This window comes from Cornus florida, unplaced genomic scaffold (genome assembly GCF_030987335.1).
Source record: "Cornus florida cultivar Cherokee Brave unplaced genomic scaffold, ASM3098733v1 CherokeeBrave_3.0.0_Hap2_Chr07, whole genome shotgun sequence".
Classification (NCBI taxonomy): Eukaryota; Viridiplantae; Streptophyta; class Magnoliopsida; order Cornales; family Cornaceae; genus Cornus; species Cornus florida.
Window position 1 is genome coordinate 9672593 of NW_026775577.1, and position 16831 is coordinate 9689423.

The window sequence follows — 16831 nt, forward strand, 5'->3', positions numbered from 1 at the left end:
GTATAAAAACTTAATTTGTATTGTTCAGAAATTCGGAAGGCTAGTGCAACTCATTACATCGTAACACATCATAATAAAGAATATGGTCTCTTGCATTAGTGAATATGGGTCATACTCGGATCCAGTATGACCCTGACCAATTTTAGTCGGTTCAATAGACCCGACTAAACTGGATTCGTCAACAAACCTTTATAACGAAACTAATACGAGAAACACATTTATTTCGGACCTGTCGGTCTGTTCTTCATCACACGAACCAGTGTCTCTATCTCTGCTACTTCGATGGCGAAGAACTTTGTGAGAGAGAACGTACCTTTATCAAGATTCGGAGTGTTGGTGGCACAGTTGGAGTCAATTGTCGCCTCCGCAGCTCACACTTCTCCTGACGCCCTTCTCTGCTTCGATCTCCTCTCCGATCTCATCTCTGCCATCGACGACGAACCTAAGGTTTCCATTCTCTCTCTCTCTCTCCTCGCATTTATTCTCTGTCTTTAGATCTTCACTGCTTTTACTGTCTTTCTTTGTCTTCCATTTTGATCTTGTTCCAAATACGCTTCACATTTGTTTCATAACTGTTTGGTTTTATAATTCTCTTAGATTAATGAAGGTTTTATTTTTTTATTATTAAATCTTGATAACTGCAATCTAGTTACTATTGGGTGGATTAAATATATGACATTGAGTATGAGATCGGCTAATATCAAGATACTGTCATTTTTGGTTGTACTGAATTTTCATTCCGGCAGCAGTTGTTGAGTTTATTGCTTTACTTTATTCATTCCACATTTTTTTATTTTTAAAATAGTTGATTTCAAGAAGCAATTGAGTTGATTTTGAATTTAGTTTGATTCCACATTTTGTTCATTCCGGCGGCAGTTGTTGAGTTCATTGATTTACTTTTTCATTCCACATTTTTTTTATTTTGAAAATAATTGATTTCAAGAAGCAATTGAGTTGATTTTGAATTTAGTTTGATTCCACATTTTGTTCATTCCGACGGCAGTTGTTGAGTTCATTGATTTACTTTTTTCATTCCACATTTTTAAAATTTTGAATATAGTTGATTTCAAGAAGCAATTAAGTTGATTTTGAATTTAGTTTGGTTCCACATTTTGTTCATTCTGACGGCTGTTGTTGTCTTCATTGATTTACTTTATTCATTCAAAATTTGATTTTGAATTTAGTTGATTTCAAGAAGCAATTTTTATATATTTATATTTTGCAATATGGAGTTCTATATATTTCTTTTTTATTTTTTGATTTGGAAATTTTAGGAATCTATACTTTTGTGGCAAAGGAAATGTGAGGACGCACTTCATTCTCTGCTTACTCTGGGTGCCCGTCGGCCTGTTCGTCATTTGGCTTCGGTGGCTATGGCGAGGATTATAATGAAGGGAGATGGTATTTCGATTTACTCGAGAGCGAGCAGCCTTCAAGGGTTTCTCTCTGATGGGAAGAAAAGCGAGCCTCTGCGAGTTGTTGGTTAGTAAAACAAATATCATAATTTCTTGTTAGATATGGTTAATTTTTAACTGTTTGTGTTGCTGTGGAGTTGTTAGGGTGATGGACAAGATTAACTGAATTATGATTTTACTGTTTAGTTATTGTTCAGATTTGTGTTTTACTATAATCTGATTTCCTGTGTGCAACTAGAACCATCATGGAAGGCATGTTATGAATTTATTCAGCTTCTGCCTATGGAACTGATCTGGACAGTTTAGTTGAGTCTATAATTTAGGGTTATAATTTAGGTTTATCCATCTTGACGTAACTGTTGTTTGAGCTGGGGATAGCACCTATAGGCTACAGTGCTCTCTGTGTGCTTGCTGTTTGTGGTAGTTATTGAAGTTGAGGTCTGCTGAAGTTGATGTGTCACACCAAATTGACAGTCTATTTTAGAGGCCTGCTGAGTTGGGCGTGTTTCATAATTTGCCATAAATTTTGTTTCACATGAATCTGAATATAGCCTTGCCTTGCCATGCCATCAATAGCTCCTGTAGGCCTTTCCATTGGATTTTTGGTTTCAATAATTTGTGGTGGTTAGATAGTGACGGGAATTGGGACTTGGGACTTGGATGTGCTATAATATAAGGTATCGCAAACATTTTAAGTGGTTAAATTGGCTGTTCCGGAGCACTCTTATTGGCGTTTGTCACCTTTTTCGATTTTCCACTTTCAATAGCATTGAGTTGTGAAAATTTGAGATTGCACTACATGTGATGAAACCTAACCTTATTGGGTGAGTCTTAAAGGTCCACTTCTTTTACTCCTCCCTCTTTAATTGTTATCTACTTTTATGGTATACAATTTAGAACAGCCAAGATTTCACCTCAGCATCCTATCTTATCAAGTTCTTGTCAACTCTAACTTTTTCTCCTGTGTTTTTGCTTTCAATTTAACCCGTAGAAACCCTGAAATTGTTGCAGTCCAGAATTACCAACAACCTATAATTTTCTAAGGCAAGCTGATTTAAACCCATTTCTATTTCATAATTTCTTCTACCCTTCTTCCACACTTTTAAACCATAAAGCTATAGCATTTTTCTTGGCTTAAGTCCACCAGTAAATTAATTGCAGGCTGGACTATTTTAAGTTTCCTAGTGCTTCCTGCATTGCATAGGCCACTCATGTGATGAAAGTGAATCTTGAAATTTAGGGAAGAATATGCTTTTGGTGATGTGATTGGCATTGGCTAAGTTTGAAATAACATTTCTAGATCTCCTTCAAGAAAGCACACTTTTAGAACTGACTGTCTTGCTACCTTCCGAAGCCTTGAAAGAATAATTTCATCAAGCATTGAATTCAATAATAGCCAAACTTAATGGAAATTCTCATCTGGTGCCCTCTCAATAGATTCTTCTTTTCTCGTTCATGAGAAAAGGTGTGAGTGTGTTTAGAACTTATCAAGCCAAATAAAAATTATTATTAAGAGCTACCGTAATGAACAAGAGAAAGTGACATTTAAACAATATAAGTCCATTCTCTTTTTGCTCATCTTGCATGTGAATATCATGACATAAAGTTCTTAAGGCCTTCTAAACTGGATCGTGAGTTAGTAATACCCAGTCATGAATGACCACAAAAGAAAAATCTTTAAGGTTATAAGGCATTTTTGATTGATTATAAAGGTTCTTGAAAAAGCGAGGATTCTCATTAAGGTTTCATGAAGTATCATTTTGGGACGAACATTGGGAAAGAGTGTCTTAGCAATGAAAGACATCAAAATGGTGTTTGAACGTCAATTTTGTATATGATGATCAAATTTGGTTTTATATCTGGGAGATTGCCTATGGAAGTTGAGTTCCTGCTTAAATGATTAATGTGAAAGTCTAGAGGGGAAAAAGAGAAAAAAAGAAGAAAGAGCCATGATCCTACTAATTAACTTAAAAGGAAAAACATATGATAGGGTGTCCATAGGGAGGTAATGTGGTGGGTTTTTGTAAAATTGAGGTCTTGATCAGGCGGAGTAGTAGTTAGCATGAGAGTAGTGGGAGAAGAAACGACATAACCTTAATCAAGGATCAACATTGAGCTCTTGTTTTCCATCGATATGGATGAATATAATTGGGCATGTTGAAGATGATGTTCTATGGTGCATGCCTTTCACAAATACTTGCGTCGGGTGCGAGTATGTATCTAATCGCTGGAATTATCAAATCCTCAAACCCAAGGATATGGGAATAGTGAAATATTCAAGTCTTTAGTCTTTTATTTTTTCCTATATTTATTTAGAGTAAAATAATGTTTTCACTCATTTGAAACAAAAGGAACATAGTAAAAGACTTTCATATATAATTATATAATAATCTCGAATTGTTGGATATGTTTGTTAGGTGCATGTCCAATCATGTGTTGACAAATCACATGCCAATGTCTGAGAATCATGTCCGAAGCGGGTACTTAAGGGATTTCTAAAGAGCCATGTAACATAGCCTTTTGTAGATGGCATAGTTTTAGTTGAAAAGTAGGATATAAGTCGATATTAGATCTACGAAGAGGTACCTTCGAAACCAAATGTCTGGCTTAAGAAAGACTAGGACATAATATATGAATAATATGAATAATACCAGAAAACGAGAGTATAATGAAAATTGATTTACAAAGAATACATTTATTTCTTATAGGTGATAGACAAGAACTCTTTTAAGTTTAATCATGGTATCTTTGATTGATTATCTAGAAGGGAGGGAGTGCGGAATCAGAATAAAGATTGTCAGATTGGAGAAGTGCCCTTCTTGAGTGGTGTGGTCACAGTTTTTAGTGGTGTTGCCACCTAGAGATTGTTTATTTGTCTATGAACTATGTAAATATGTAACCAAGCATAAGTAGTCAGAAAAGGACTTGACTTTGTTGAGTTAAGTTCAGCTGAATTATCATTTGGAAAATGCTCAGGCTTTATAGCTGGATTTTTGAGTGAGACCTCTAACTATATGTATGGTGAACTGGGATTTGCCAGTAATAAGGGTGTCCAAAACTGTTTCCAAGCCTGATGTGAGGACTTGTTGTTAATGGGGGTACTTAAGGACTGTCTATAAGCTTTGAATTTTTAATGATTACTTGTTTTTGGATCTTGGGCACGGGTAGCAGTCAAAGGAGCAATTCTCCGAATGGTATCAAGTTGTGAAAAGTAACTAGGAATGGTATCAATAACATCCTTTTTAGTGGTGTTTAAATGGGAACAATTGGTACGAAGGAATCTTTTATTCATTTAATTTGATCTCTATGCAGGAGTTTGAGCACTTATCCAAAGATACACACTAAATTGATATAATTATCATTTATGTGATTGAAATCCTGATTTTTTCGTTTATGTTCTATTGATGATTTTCTGAGAGCAAATTTCTAGGTGCTGTACAATGCTTGGGAGAATTATATCACCATTTTGGGAGAAGAATTACTTCTGGATTACTCGAAACAACTATTATTGTGACAAAATTGATGAAGTTTGGTGAGGTAATCCTTTGCAAATTGAAACTATTTCTTTTTTATAGTATTCTGTTATTTCATACTCTCATGCCATTTTCGTAATTTAATATTAGAAATTTAAGCTTTATGTTCTGTATGTGGCACTAAAAGGCCAAGTGGCCCAGCGGTACCGGCTCTTACTCCCCAAAGGGGAGGTCTAGAGTTCAAGCCTTGGAGGCGCTTGGGTGTGTGTGTGGTTACTACTTACCTATCGAAAAAACATAATGTTCTGTATGTGGCAGACCTAGCATAGCAGATATCCATGGAGAATTAGCAGTTGCTGTTCTTAAAGAATTTGAGGTCATAAAGAATTTGAGGGTCGTATAAGATTGTACAAGTATCTTGATGAGAATGTGGTGGTCATAAATTTTCAAAGTGCCCCATCATTAATTGGATGGCTGTCTTGGTCAATTTGTTATTTGTGAAGATAGTTTGTTTTTTCCCCCAAGACTCAAAGTAAAAACTTGCAACTATTGTTATGCCACAAGAATGGTTGGCCTTTTACTTGCCAGAAGTGTCTGCCTTAAAAAATCTAGAAGGTTTGAGGTGCTTCAGCAGCCAACTGGATACTGGTGGGAATTAGAATTATGGCTGTTGAAACATGAACTTGATGAACTGAGTACACTTTCCTGGTTCAAGAAACTGATAATTATTAATACATGATGATTTTTGTTTTCTTATTTTCAGTATATTACTTTATATGGATTGTTTATATCCATTTTTACTACTTATCACTACAGGAATTTGTGAGGCTGGAAGCATTGAATATGCTTCAGAATGCTTTGGAAGGCTCAGGTGGTAATGCTGCTTCTTCAGCATATACAGAGGCATTTCGTCTCATAATGCGGTTTGCTGTTGGAGATAAATCTTTTATGGTTAGAATAGCTGCTGCAAGATGTCTGAAGGCATTTGCGAACATTGGTGGACCGGGTTTAGGAGTTGGGGAGCTTGACAATTCTGCCTCCTATTGTGTCAAAGTAGGTTGAGTCTCTTTTCCTGTAATTTTCTTGTTCTTCCTTTTTTGAAAAACCAATTTCTCATCTTCAATTCTGCTTTTCTTATTAGGCCCTTGAGGATCCTGTTTCATCTGTTCGGGATGCCTTTGCTGAAGCTTTGGGTGCACTACTTGCTCTCGGAATGAATCCTGAGGCACAGGTATTTTTCTCTCTCTTGGTATCAGTTCACATTCTATTCTTTTTTGGTGTCTTCTCATTGTTTATTATTCTTACTAGGTTCAACCAAGGGGAAAAGGTCCCTTTACTCTGAAGAAACTTGAAGGGGGTTTGCAGAGGCATTTAGCATCGCCCTTCATGAAAGGTATGATTCTTTCTGGACTATAATCCTGCCCTTACTTGAAGGATTGGACTAATCCTATTGTTTGCTGATTGGAATTCACACACGAGTTAAAAGTATTGACGTTCATTATCTTCTCTAGGTAGTTTATTTTGAGTTCTAGACATTTTTGTTAGGTCCCTAAAAGCCTTGAAAAAGCAACTAGTTCTTTTGGATTGTGTAAAGAGTTCATATCTTAGATAAGATTCATTATTAAGAAATTTATAGAATAATTGTTCATACGTTGACATCTATGCTACATTTGGCAGTAGGAAAGGAAGGGGAAGGGAGGGGAGAGAGGGGGGATGGAGCAAGCTTCCATTATTTGGTAGAAGGGAGAGGAAGAGGGGTAGGATGGGAGGAGGGATGAGGCATCCCTCTAGGCCCACTATTTTGCTTCCATCCAAAAGAGGGAGGAAGAGGAGAGACAAAAAGGATAATTGTTAGATAAAAGTAAAAAGACATTCTTACACTCATTTAAGTATTCAATTTATACATATTAAGGTATATTGGTAGAATAATAATAGCATCCTCTTTCCTTCCCTTCCTTCCAACCAAAAAAAGAGAGGGACCACTACCGTTTCCGTAGGGATGCCTCGTCCCTCCTTCCTGCTCTCTCTTACATCCATTTTTCCATCCCTCTTACCAAATGGAGCAATAGCGTATTTAGCCATTTGGCACAACTGCAAAATATAAAAAGTGACTGCTGGTAAGAGATTATAAAAAGTGATCACTTATAAGTTGCAGGTAACTGTCTAGCATTAGCTGCCAATAATGCTGTCACCATTAGAAGTGATTATTTGGCTGTTTGGTTTTCTCAAAGGTTTTTTTTCCAGGGTTATTAGATGCTGAAAAGACAATTTTACCCAATTAATCTGCTATGATAACTTATTGGTGTCAATTTAACCGTTCAACACTAAAGTAACCTGACATACCATTATATAACATTTACTAACTAAACTAAAGCAAATCGAACATAACACAGGTATGACAATAATATATACTGTTTTCTAAAATTAAGCAATCACCCTTCTGAAATTAGCAGTTGTGCCCCTAGAAGATATAAAATTGTTAGCCAAGAGTAGAATTTTCTAGTATGTGAGGCGGAGGGTGTGCATGGTCTGCTGGGAATTTGGGTTGCAAGGTGAATTTTTTTTTTTTTTTGATAAGTAATTGCAAGGTGAAATTTTCTTACCTCCTCTTATTTAGGGAAACCTAGGTGCTTCGTTTAAGGTGACCTCAGTTTCCTACTTGGTTGTAGAGCGGGTGTGAAAGAGGCAGTGCTTGGTTAAAGGAGGCAAACTTACTCTTAATATGAGTACCTTTTTGAGTTTACCCATGTATTTCATGTCTATTTTATCCATTCCGGCCTACATTGTTGAGATTTGAGAAGCTTTAGAGGGACTTTCTTTGGAAAATTATCAGGGAGGAGTTCAAAGTTCAAATTCAATCTTGTCACTTGGGATATTGTTTGTTCTCCATCATGAATTGGGGATTAAGAGTGAGGAGTTTGCACCAATTTAATCAAGTGCTTTCGGGTATATGGCTGAGGTATGACATTGAGGAATGAGGAGAATATATATTTTTTTGATAAGTAAAAATTTTATAAAAAAACGCTCAAAAGGGGAGCGGATCCCAAAGAAACACAAAGGCCAAAAAAAGCCTCAAGCCTTTAAAGAGGCCAAAAAAGAAACAATCTCCTCTAAAGATCTATAATCTCTCCCTAAAACCCAACAAAAAAGAGTGGAAATAATAGAGAATTTAAGCAAAGTGACAGGGTTCTCCTTTCCATCAAAATATCTCCGATTTCTCTCCAGCCAAATGCACCACCAAATACAAAGAGGAGTAGCCCTCCAGACATCTTGAATGAGAGTCCTAACTGAGAAGCCTCTCCAAGCCTCAATCAACCTCTAGTGGAACAAGGCATAACCCAGGGAACTCCAAACAAACCAAACATCAAAACCCAGCAGTCTCTGGCCATACTGCAGTACAACAGAAGATGATCAACTGTCTCCTCGTCGTGCAAGCACAAGTAACAACGGTTAACCACCACCTGATTCTTCCTCCTCAAATTATCCTGAGTTAAAATCTTTCCCAAAACAGAAGTCCAAGCAAAGAAGGCCACTTTGAGGGGGGTCTTAGAATGCCAAATAGACTTCCAAGGGAAGGGGCCCCGAGCATCAACTGTAAGGCACCTGAAAAAAGACCTCACCTCGAACCGACCCTGAGAGTTAGGAACCCAAAGCCAACCATCTGAATCCCCAACTGTGATCACCTGGCTATACAAAACTTCTAACAAACGAGAAACGTCCTCTATCTCCCAATCCTGAAAATGCCTCCTAAACTGAACATCCCAAGTCAGTCTCCCGTTAACAAGATGATAATAGTCAACCACCATGCCTGTCTATGAGAAGCAATCCTGAAGAGCCGAGGGAAAGAGAGAGCAAGAGAAAGCTCCTAAAACCAAACATCCTCCCAAAATCTAATCCTCCTACCATCCCTGATCCGAAAGCGAACATGATTGCGAAAATCCTCCCACCCCTTCCGAATGAAGGTCCAAACCCCCACCCCCCCTAGGGTCACGCACCTCAAGAGAACTCCACCCTCCACTGCTCTCCCCAAATTTGCAAGCGATAACTCTCCTCCAAAGCCAATGCCTCTCAACTCCAAACCTCCAAAGCCATTTCCCAAGGAGAGCCTTATTGAAAGGCAATTACCTCCTAAGCCCTAAACCTCCACAACGAAACGGACGGCACACCTACTCCCAACGAACCAGATGGTACTCCCCCCCCCCCCCCCCCCCCCAAAAAAAGAAAATTGCGCTGCAACCTCTCAATTCTCTCAGCCACAGAAGAAGGAATCTGAAAGAGAGATAAAATAAGTGGGGAGGCTAGAAAGGGTTCTCTTGATCAGAGTGACCCTCCCTTCCTTAGAGAGATACTGCTTCTCATAGTTGTCAAAGGCGCCGGAGGCCAGGCGCCATCGCATCGCCTTTAGGGACTTAAGGCGCAGGTGTTATATAAGGCGTGCGCCTTTTCTGCACAGGCGCAAGGCGAAAGGCTCTTTAAAGGCGCGCCTGATTGTTTATTAAGTCTTTCTCCACAATATGCTGGATTTTTAATTGTTTATTCTTTGTTTATTTCTTATATTGTTATTGTTTTTATTATATTATTATTTTATTAGTTAAAATGTTACAACTTACAACATAAAAAGAAGAAAAAAAGATAACAAAAAAGTAAAGTAAAGCAAAGACAGAGGCAGGCAGCGAGAGCGACGACTAGGATGACTTGGTCTCGGATCTGCGTTGGATTTGCCAGATTTGCGTCGGCGGTAAGTTCTCCAACTTCTCCTCCTCCTCCTCCTCCTCTTCTTCTTCTCTCTTCCAGTCTTCCTTCTCTTCTCTTCGTCGGCGACTCAGTTTTTAGTTTTTTTTTTTTTTTCCCTCTATTCTTCTTCTTTTCTTCTCTCGGCCCAGTCGAGTTTGGCAGAATTTTTTTTTATTTTTTTTATTTTTCTTCTCCTTTTTTTATTTTTTTTCCCCCTCTATTCTTCTTCTTTTCTTCTTTTCTTCTTCTTCTTTTCTTCTTTCTTCTTTTCTTCTTTTCTTCTCTCGGCCTAGTCGAGTTTGGCAGAATTTTTATTTTTTATTTTTCTTCTTCTTTTTATTAATCTTAAAATAACAGTTGCTATTTATTTTTTATTTTTTATTTTATTATGAACCAAATACATAAAGTTATCCAAATGGATGCATTTACTTTTTACTTTTATATATATATTTGATACAATACCTTACATTTGCTTAAATTGCTAGAGTGATCAAGATTAGAGCTGTAAGTACTTATTTGTCCTAGTCTTTGTCCAAGAATTAATTAACCTGGTTTGTATAGTCTTTGGTTTCTACTGTCGTGTAGTGTTTCAGTTTTACTACTAATATGCTTTAAATTTCAATAATTAATTTTTCCCTCAAATGTCTCATGACAACACCCATATACGATGGTGCAAATGGTGAAATTTTTTGTATTAGTCAAATTTTTTCGGATCTCATGAAATCATGCAACCAAATTGTATGCCTGTATTTGTTCCATTCTTAGAATGTTATTGGTTTGACTGTTTGAGGAAATGCATTTTTTACATCAAATTGTAACACCAAATTGAAGTCAAATTAACATCAAACTTAACACTGAATAGTCTGAATCCATGTGTTTTTTGCATGAAATAATATTCTGCTTTTTGCCTTTTAAAATTGAAATGTTAATATTGTTTTGAAGCTCTGTATTTTTTAGTTGGCTTTGACATCTTTATGTTGAATATTGAACTTAAGTAATTCATTTAGTTGACTTTTGCATCTTTTTATATACAATTGCATCTTTAATACTTTATTAGGTGGGTTTTGTTTTTTTTTTTTCCAATGTGCACCTTGCTTCAGTCGGGCGCGCGCCTCGCCTTGCGCCTCAGGCTCCAGGAGGCATTTGCGCTTTTGTGCGCCTTGAGCCTTTAACAACTATGCTGCTTCTTCCAATCCGCTAGTCTCCTCTCAAATCTATCCACAACTGGGTCCCAGCACCCCACACATCTCGAAGGGGCTCCCAGAGGCAACCCTAAGTAAGAAATGGGGAAAGAGCCAATACGACATCCAAGAATCTGAGCAAACATCTCAATCTCAGGGACCTCCCCAACCGGAACCAGAACGCTCTTTACTACATTCACCTTAAGCCCAGAAACAACTTGGAACCAAATCAAAACACATCTCAAATATCTCAGTTGCGACGCATCAGCATCGCAAAGAACTAAAGTATCATCCGCAAACATCAAGTGTGAAATTTCCAACTGACTAGCACCATCTCTGCCCACCCGAAAACCTCTCAAAAACCCCAACTCAACAGCCCTCTTCAATAATCTACTAAGAGCCTCCATCACAAAAAGGAAAAGGAAAGGAGAAAGCGGATCCCCTTGTCTCAATCCCCTCGAACTAGAGAAAAACCCTGACAGAGCACCATTAACAAGGACAGAGAAATGAGCGCTAGAGATACAAAAATGGATCCGTCTCCTCCTTCGCTCACCAAACCCCATCCTCTCCAATAAGTAGAGGAGGAAATTCCAATTAACATGATCATACGCCTTCTCTATATCCAGTTTGCACAAACCACCTGGAACCCCACTGCTCAATCTGGAGTCGACACCTCGCTAGCAATAAGAACTGAATCCAAAATCTGACGGCCTCCCACAAAAGCATCCTGAGAATTAGAAATAACACCATCCATAACCTTCCTCAACCTGGAAGCCAAGACTTTTGCAATCAACTTGTAAAAGCAACCCACCAAGCTAATAGGGCGAAAATCCCTAACATCCAGCGCCCATGAGGAGAATATTACATGGGCGAAATTGGTGTACGGAAATTTTGGGAATTGGAATAGGATTGGGCTTTAAGGATTCTATGATGTTTGTATAAATTCCAAAAGTAGTCACTTATCAAAAAAAAAAAAAATCCGAAAACAGTCTTCTACCAGCTTTGATAGTGGTCTGAAAATGGTCTCCTGGATCACATTGTAGATTGTGGCATGATTTAAATTTCCGTCTGTATAAAGGAAATAATTTTAGAGGCTGCCATAAGGCTGACAATTTTAACTGTTGAGAAGTGTAGCAAGTCAGGAATTAACATTCTATAATAAATTGCAATTTTGAGTATGTTGGTGAATGAGTGGCAAGACAAGATTGGAAAGAGAAATGCCTTCCTTAAAATCTAGAGCTGATAACGACAAGGCCTGTTTATTTCATATAATTAAATCGGGGGTATAACCATCTCTTTTTGGTCCTTATTATATTTCACTCCTTAAATGTTGGTGCTTTGCAAATTTAGCTTGTTTCTGATGCATTAATGTTATGCGCATGTGGCTGATACAAGTTTTTTTTGGGAAGGTATGGCTGATACAAGTTGGTAACACGTGTCCTAATCTTTTTTTGCTTTATCATTTTGTATCATGATGAGTTTCTATTTTTTTTTTTTTTGCTTTATCAGTTTGTATCCTGATGAGTTTCTATTTTGTAGCATTTATTCCATTAGAGGACACAGCCGTTGTTATCCTTTCCTTCCTCCTAATATCTTGTAAATGTTTATTCGCTTCCACCAATTTCTTAATTGCAGCAAGTGGACCTCGGTCGAAGGACATGCGAATTGGCCTGACATTATCATGGGTATTCTTTTTACAGGTAGCTTCTGATATTCCAGCCTGTACCCCATTTTTCCCTCTGTGGATGAGAGTTTTGGGATATAAATATATGTACATATGCGTATCTATCAAAATATATATATATATATATATATATATATATATATATATATATATATCTCTCTGTATATGCGTTTGGATATATTATATAGTAGAGTTGTTTGAAATTGTTGTTATTCGTCATGGTTAAACTGTTCTATGTTTTGCTAGTCACTTTGATTAATGTACTTAAAAGACCTTTTCCCCTCTTTTGGAGAGGTAATGTGTTTTTCGTTTGTGTGCTTTTGTTTCCAAAGATGCTGAGCTTGTTGTGGTTGGAAATGCATTAGTTCCGGCTTGAACATAAAAACATTGCTAAATTTGCTGCATCAGTGGAGTGCTTTCAAAATGTAAAACTAGTAGTCATTGACGAACTATTGTATTTGCTTGGCAGTTACTTGTCACAGTATTTATCTTCCATAGTTCTCCGTTTTGACCTCTTGGTTTAAATTTTATTCATTTCATTTTTTATGCATTTCCATTAGCAACTGCTGTTGCTAGAAATGCATAGTTTGGACCTGCATTTTTTATCCAATGTTATTAAATTACTGCATTATCTGCAGTTTTGCTATCATTTTCTTTACTTTTTATTTCCATAAAATTTCAACTTATTGTATAAGGTTTGGAAGTATTGTTAGAAACATCCAGCCCACTTCTCAATTTTGGCAGTAATGCTCTGTTTTGTTATTTATTTATATTACAGGCCATTCGTCTGAAGTATCTGCATCCAGATAGCGAGCTTCAAAACTTTGCTTTGCAGGTTATAGACATGCTTCGTGTGGATACGTCTATTGATGCACAATCACTGGTAAAAGCTTAGTTATCAATTTTACAGCTTCAACTTTCTTTCTTTCTTTCTTCATGATTTGCCATGTGAAACAAGGACCAGTGACTGAACCAGTGTGAAAGATCACACTATGACCTTAGATGGAGTACAACGATGAAACATAGTTCTTGTAATCAACTCTAAATAATTGGTATGCAGTGTTGAATTGAATAATAAGTTAGCAGTTTATTATTAGGGCCATTCTAACTACTCAGCGGCCTCAGCCAGACCACTGCGTATTGTTTGTGATTGGAAGAGCATATACATAACAAGTGTGATGTTGTGGCCCGAATTTGGTGGCGGGTCATGTTGCGGCCCACTTATGACCCGACGGTTTGAGGAAATTTTTTTGACCCTAATTAGTCTCTTGTAGGCCGATATATAAGGGCGCTTAGGGTTTGGAGTGGGTAAGAGAGAGACTCTGAAATTCGTACAGAAACAGAGTGAGGGGCTGAAACATGTAATCTCCAATTTTACACATAGTAAAAACTTTCGCCGTATTCCAACCGTGGACGTAGGCTGTTTTTTTTTTTTTGATAAGTAAAATGTATTAGAAAGCGTTCAAAAGGGGAACGCGTCCCGAGATATACACAAAAAGAATTTATGAACTCAAAGAACCCAAAAAGTCCACAATGTCCTCTAAAGAAGAATAATCCCTCCCCTAACCCCAACAAAAAAGGGTACAAATAATAGAAAATTTCAGCTCTCCAATAGAGGACTCCTTCCCATCAAAAGATCTTCTGTTCCGCTCTTTCTAAAGACTCCACCAAACGCAAAGAGGGGTCACCCTCCAGAAGTCTCTAGCCTGAGCCTCCACCCATTGGCCCCTCCAGATATCAAGCAATCCTTGAGAAGTCTGAGGCATGACCTAATGGATGCCAAACAAACCAAGCAAAAGACTCCAACATTCATAAGCAACAGGACAATGCAACAGAAGATGATCCACGGACTCCCTAAAACACTTGCAAAGACAACACCGGTTAACAATGATATGTCTTCTCTTCCGTAAATTGTCTAAAGTCAGAATCTTACTCCAAGCTGCAGTCCACACAAAAAAGGCCACCCTAAGGGGCGCCTTAGAGAGCCACACCGTCTTCCACGGGAAGGGCAACCCATGAAACCCAGAGAGGCGCACAAAGAATGACCGGACCTGGAACGTCCCATTAGAAGAAGGCACCCAAAACAAGGAATCCACACCAGTGCCATCCAATTCCTGTCTATACAAAAGGGCCAACAAGCCAGTGACATCATCCAACTCCCAATCCTGAAAAGGTCGCTTGAATTGCACATCCCAAGACAACGTCCCGCTATCAAGACGATAGTAGTCAACAATCATAGCATGTTTGTCAACAGCAATCCTAAACAATCTTGGAAACAACAGAGCCAAAGACCTATCTTCACACCAGGAATCCTCCCAAAACCTGACAAATCTTCCATTCCGAACTCTGAATCTAATGTGTTTGGAGAATTCATCCCACCCCTTCCCAATGGACCTCCACACCCCCACACCATAAGCAGCCCTAACAGGCCTAGCTGACCACCCCCCTCTCCTCCCCAAAACGACAAAAAATGACGTTTCTCCATAATCTATGTCTTTCATTGCCGAACCTCCAAAGCCACTTGCCTAGAAGAGCATTATTAAAGGGGGCCAGTGTTCTAATTCCGAGACCACCAAGCTGAAGAGGCTTACAAACCTGATCCCATTTGACAAGATGATATTTAAACTCCTCCCCACGACCCCCCCAAAGGAAATTCTGTTGGAGCATCTCCAGTCTTCCCACAATAGAGGCTGGAATCCTAAAAAGCAAGAGAAAGTATGTTGGAAGGCTTGACAAAACACTCTTCACTAACGTGACTTTTCCACCCTTGGAGAGATATTGCTTTTTCCAACCAGCCAATCTTCTCTCGACCCGCTCAATCACCGGGTCCCAACTTCCCACCCTCCTAGCCGAGTCCCCCAGCGGTAGACCCAAATAAGAAATAGGGAAGCGTTGCGTCCCACAGCCTAAAGCAGCAGCCAGAGAATCCACATCCTTTACCTCCCCCACAGGGACAAGCACACTTTTACCCACATTGACTTTCAGACCAGAGGCAGTTTGAAAACAAATCAAAACACATCTCAAATACTACAACTGGGACACCTCTGCCTCACAGAAAACAATAGTATCATCCGCAAAAAGAAGGTGAGAAATCTCCATCTGCTGAACCGATTCAGGGCCGAACTTGAAACCCCTAATAAACCCCAAATCCACAGCCCTTCTCATCAGCCTACTAAGGGCCTCCATAACAATAATAAACAAAAATAGGGAAAGAGGGGCCCCCTGCCTCAGACCTCGAGAACTACCAAAGAATCCCGTAGGAGACCCATTAACCAAAATCAAAAATCTGACAGTGGAAACACATGTAATAATCCATTTCCTCCATTTCGCACCAAAAACCATCCTCTCCAACAGATACAACAGGAAATTCCAACTGACATGATCGTAGGCTTTTTCGATATCCAGCTTTCAAAGAACACCAGGAACACCACTACTAAGTCTAGAATCCACGCATTCACTGGCAATGAGAGCCGAGTCCAGAATCTGTCTACCCCCAATAAAGGCATTCTGAGACTTAGAAACAACTCCATCAAGCACCTCCCTCAGCCTAAGCGCAAGGACTTTCGCAATGATCTTATAGATACACCCAATCAGACTAATTGGTCTAAAGTCCTTGACATTTGAAGTACCACCCTTCTTAGGAATAAGGGCAATAAAGGATGCGTTCAGTGATTTCTCAAATCTCCCCGTGGAATGAAACTCATGAAAAGTGCTCATAATCTCAAGCCTAACCACCTCCCAACTTTCCAGCAAAAATCTCATAGTAAAACCATCGAGGCCTGGAGCCTTATCGCCATTACAACTCTTGAGAGCCTTCAGCACCTCCTCCTCCGAAAAAGGAACCTCCAGCCCATCCCTTTCCAAAACAGAGATAGAGTCAAAATGAAGGTCATCAAGCCTTGGCCTCCATCGAAGAGGCTCAGAATAAAGCCTTTGGTAGAAAGAGACAATACCATTTTGCACCTCCTCCTTTGTAGACAAGACCGTACCATCCACACACAGTCGCCCAATATGGTTGCCCCTCCTATGAGCATTAGCAGTTCTATGAAAAAACTTGGTATTACGATCCCCCTCTTTAAGCCATAAGGCCCGAGATTTCTGGCGCCACGAGATTTTCTCCAATAGAGCAATTTCCACACATTCTGCCTGACAAGCTGCTCTCCTAGTGCGATGAGACTCAGAGAGAACACCCTTCCCTTCTATTCTATCGATCTCGGCAATATCAGCCAAAGCCCTATTCTTCCTCCACTCCAAATTCCCAAACTCCTCCTTATTCCACCTTTTGAGCTTATTCTTCGGGAGTCGAAGCTTGCTTGCAAGAATGAAACTGGACGTACCCACCAC

General features: G+C 38.8%; 1 protein-coding gene across 1 annotated transcript in view; it reads left to right on the top strand.

The window, feature by feature from the left end:
• Positions 1–236: 236 nt before the first annotated feature.
• Positions 237–16831, top strand: part of LOC132316083 (protein SWEETIE) — a 73104-nt gene continuing 56509 nt past the window's right edge. The window contains exons 1-8 of the mRNA XM_059814591.1: positions 237–447; positions 1275–1482; positions 4846–4952; positions 5705–5941; positions 6030–6119; positions 6197–6281; positions 12439–12503; positions 13266–13370. Coding sequence (XP_059670574.1) covers positions 283–447; positions 1275–1482; positions 4846–4952; positions 5705–5941; positions 6030–6119; positions 6197–6281; positions 12439–12503; positions 13266–13370 — 1062 coding nt within the window. The 5' untranslated portion in view covers positions 237–282. The remainder of the gene's footprint in view (positions 448–1274; positions 1483–4845; positions 4953–5704; positions 5942–6029; positions 6120–6196; positions 6282–12438; positions 12504–13265; positions 13371–16831) is intronic.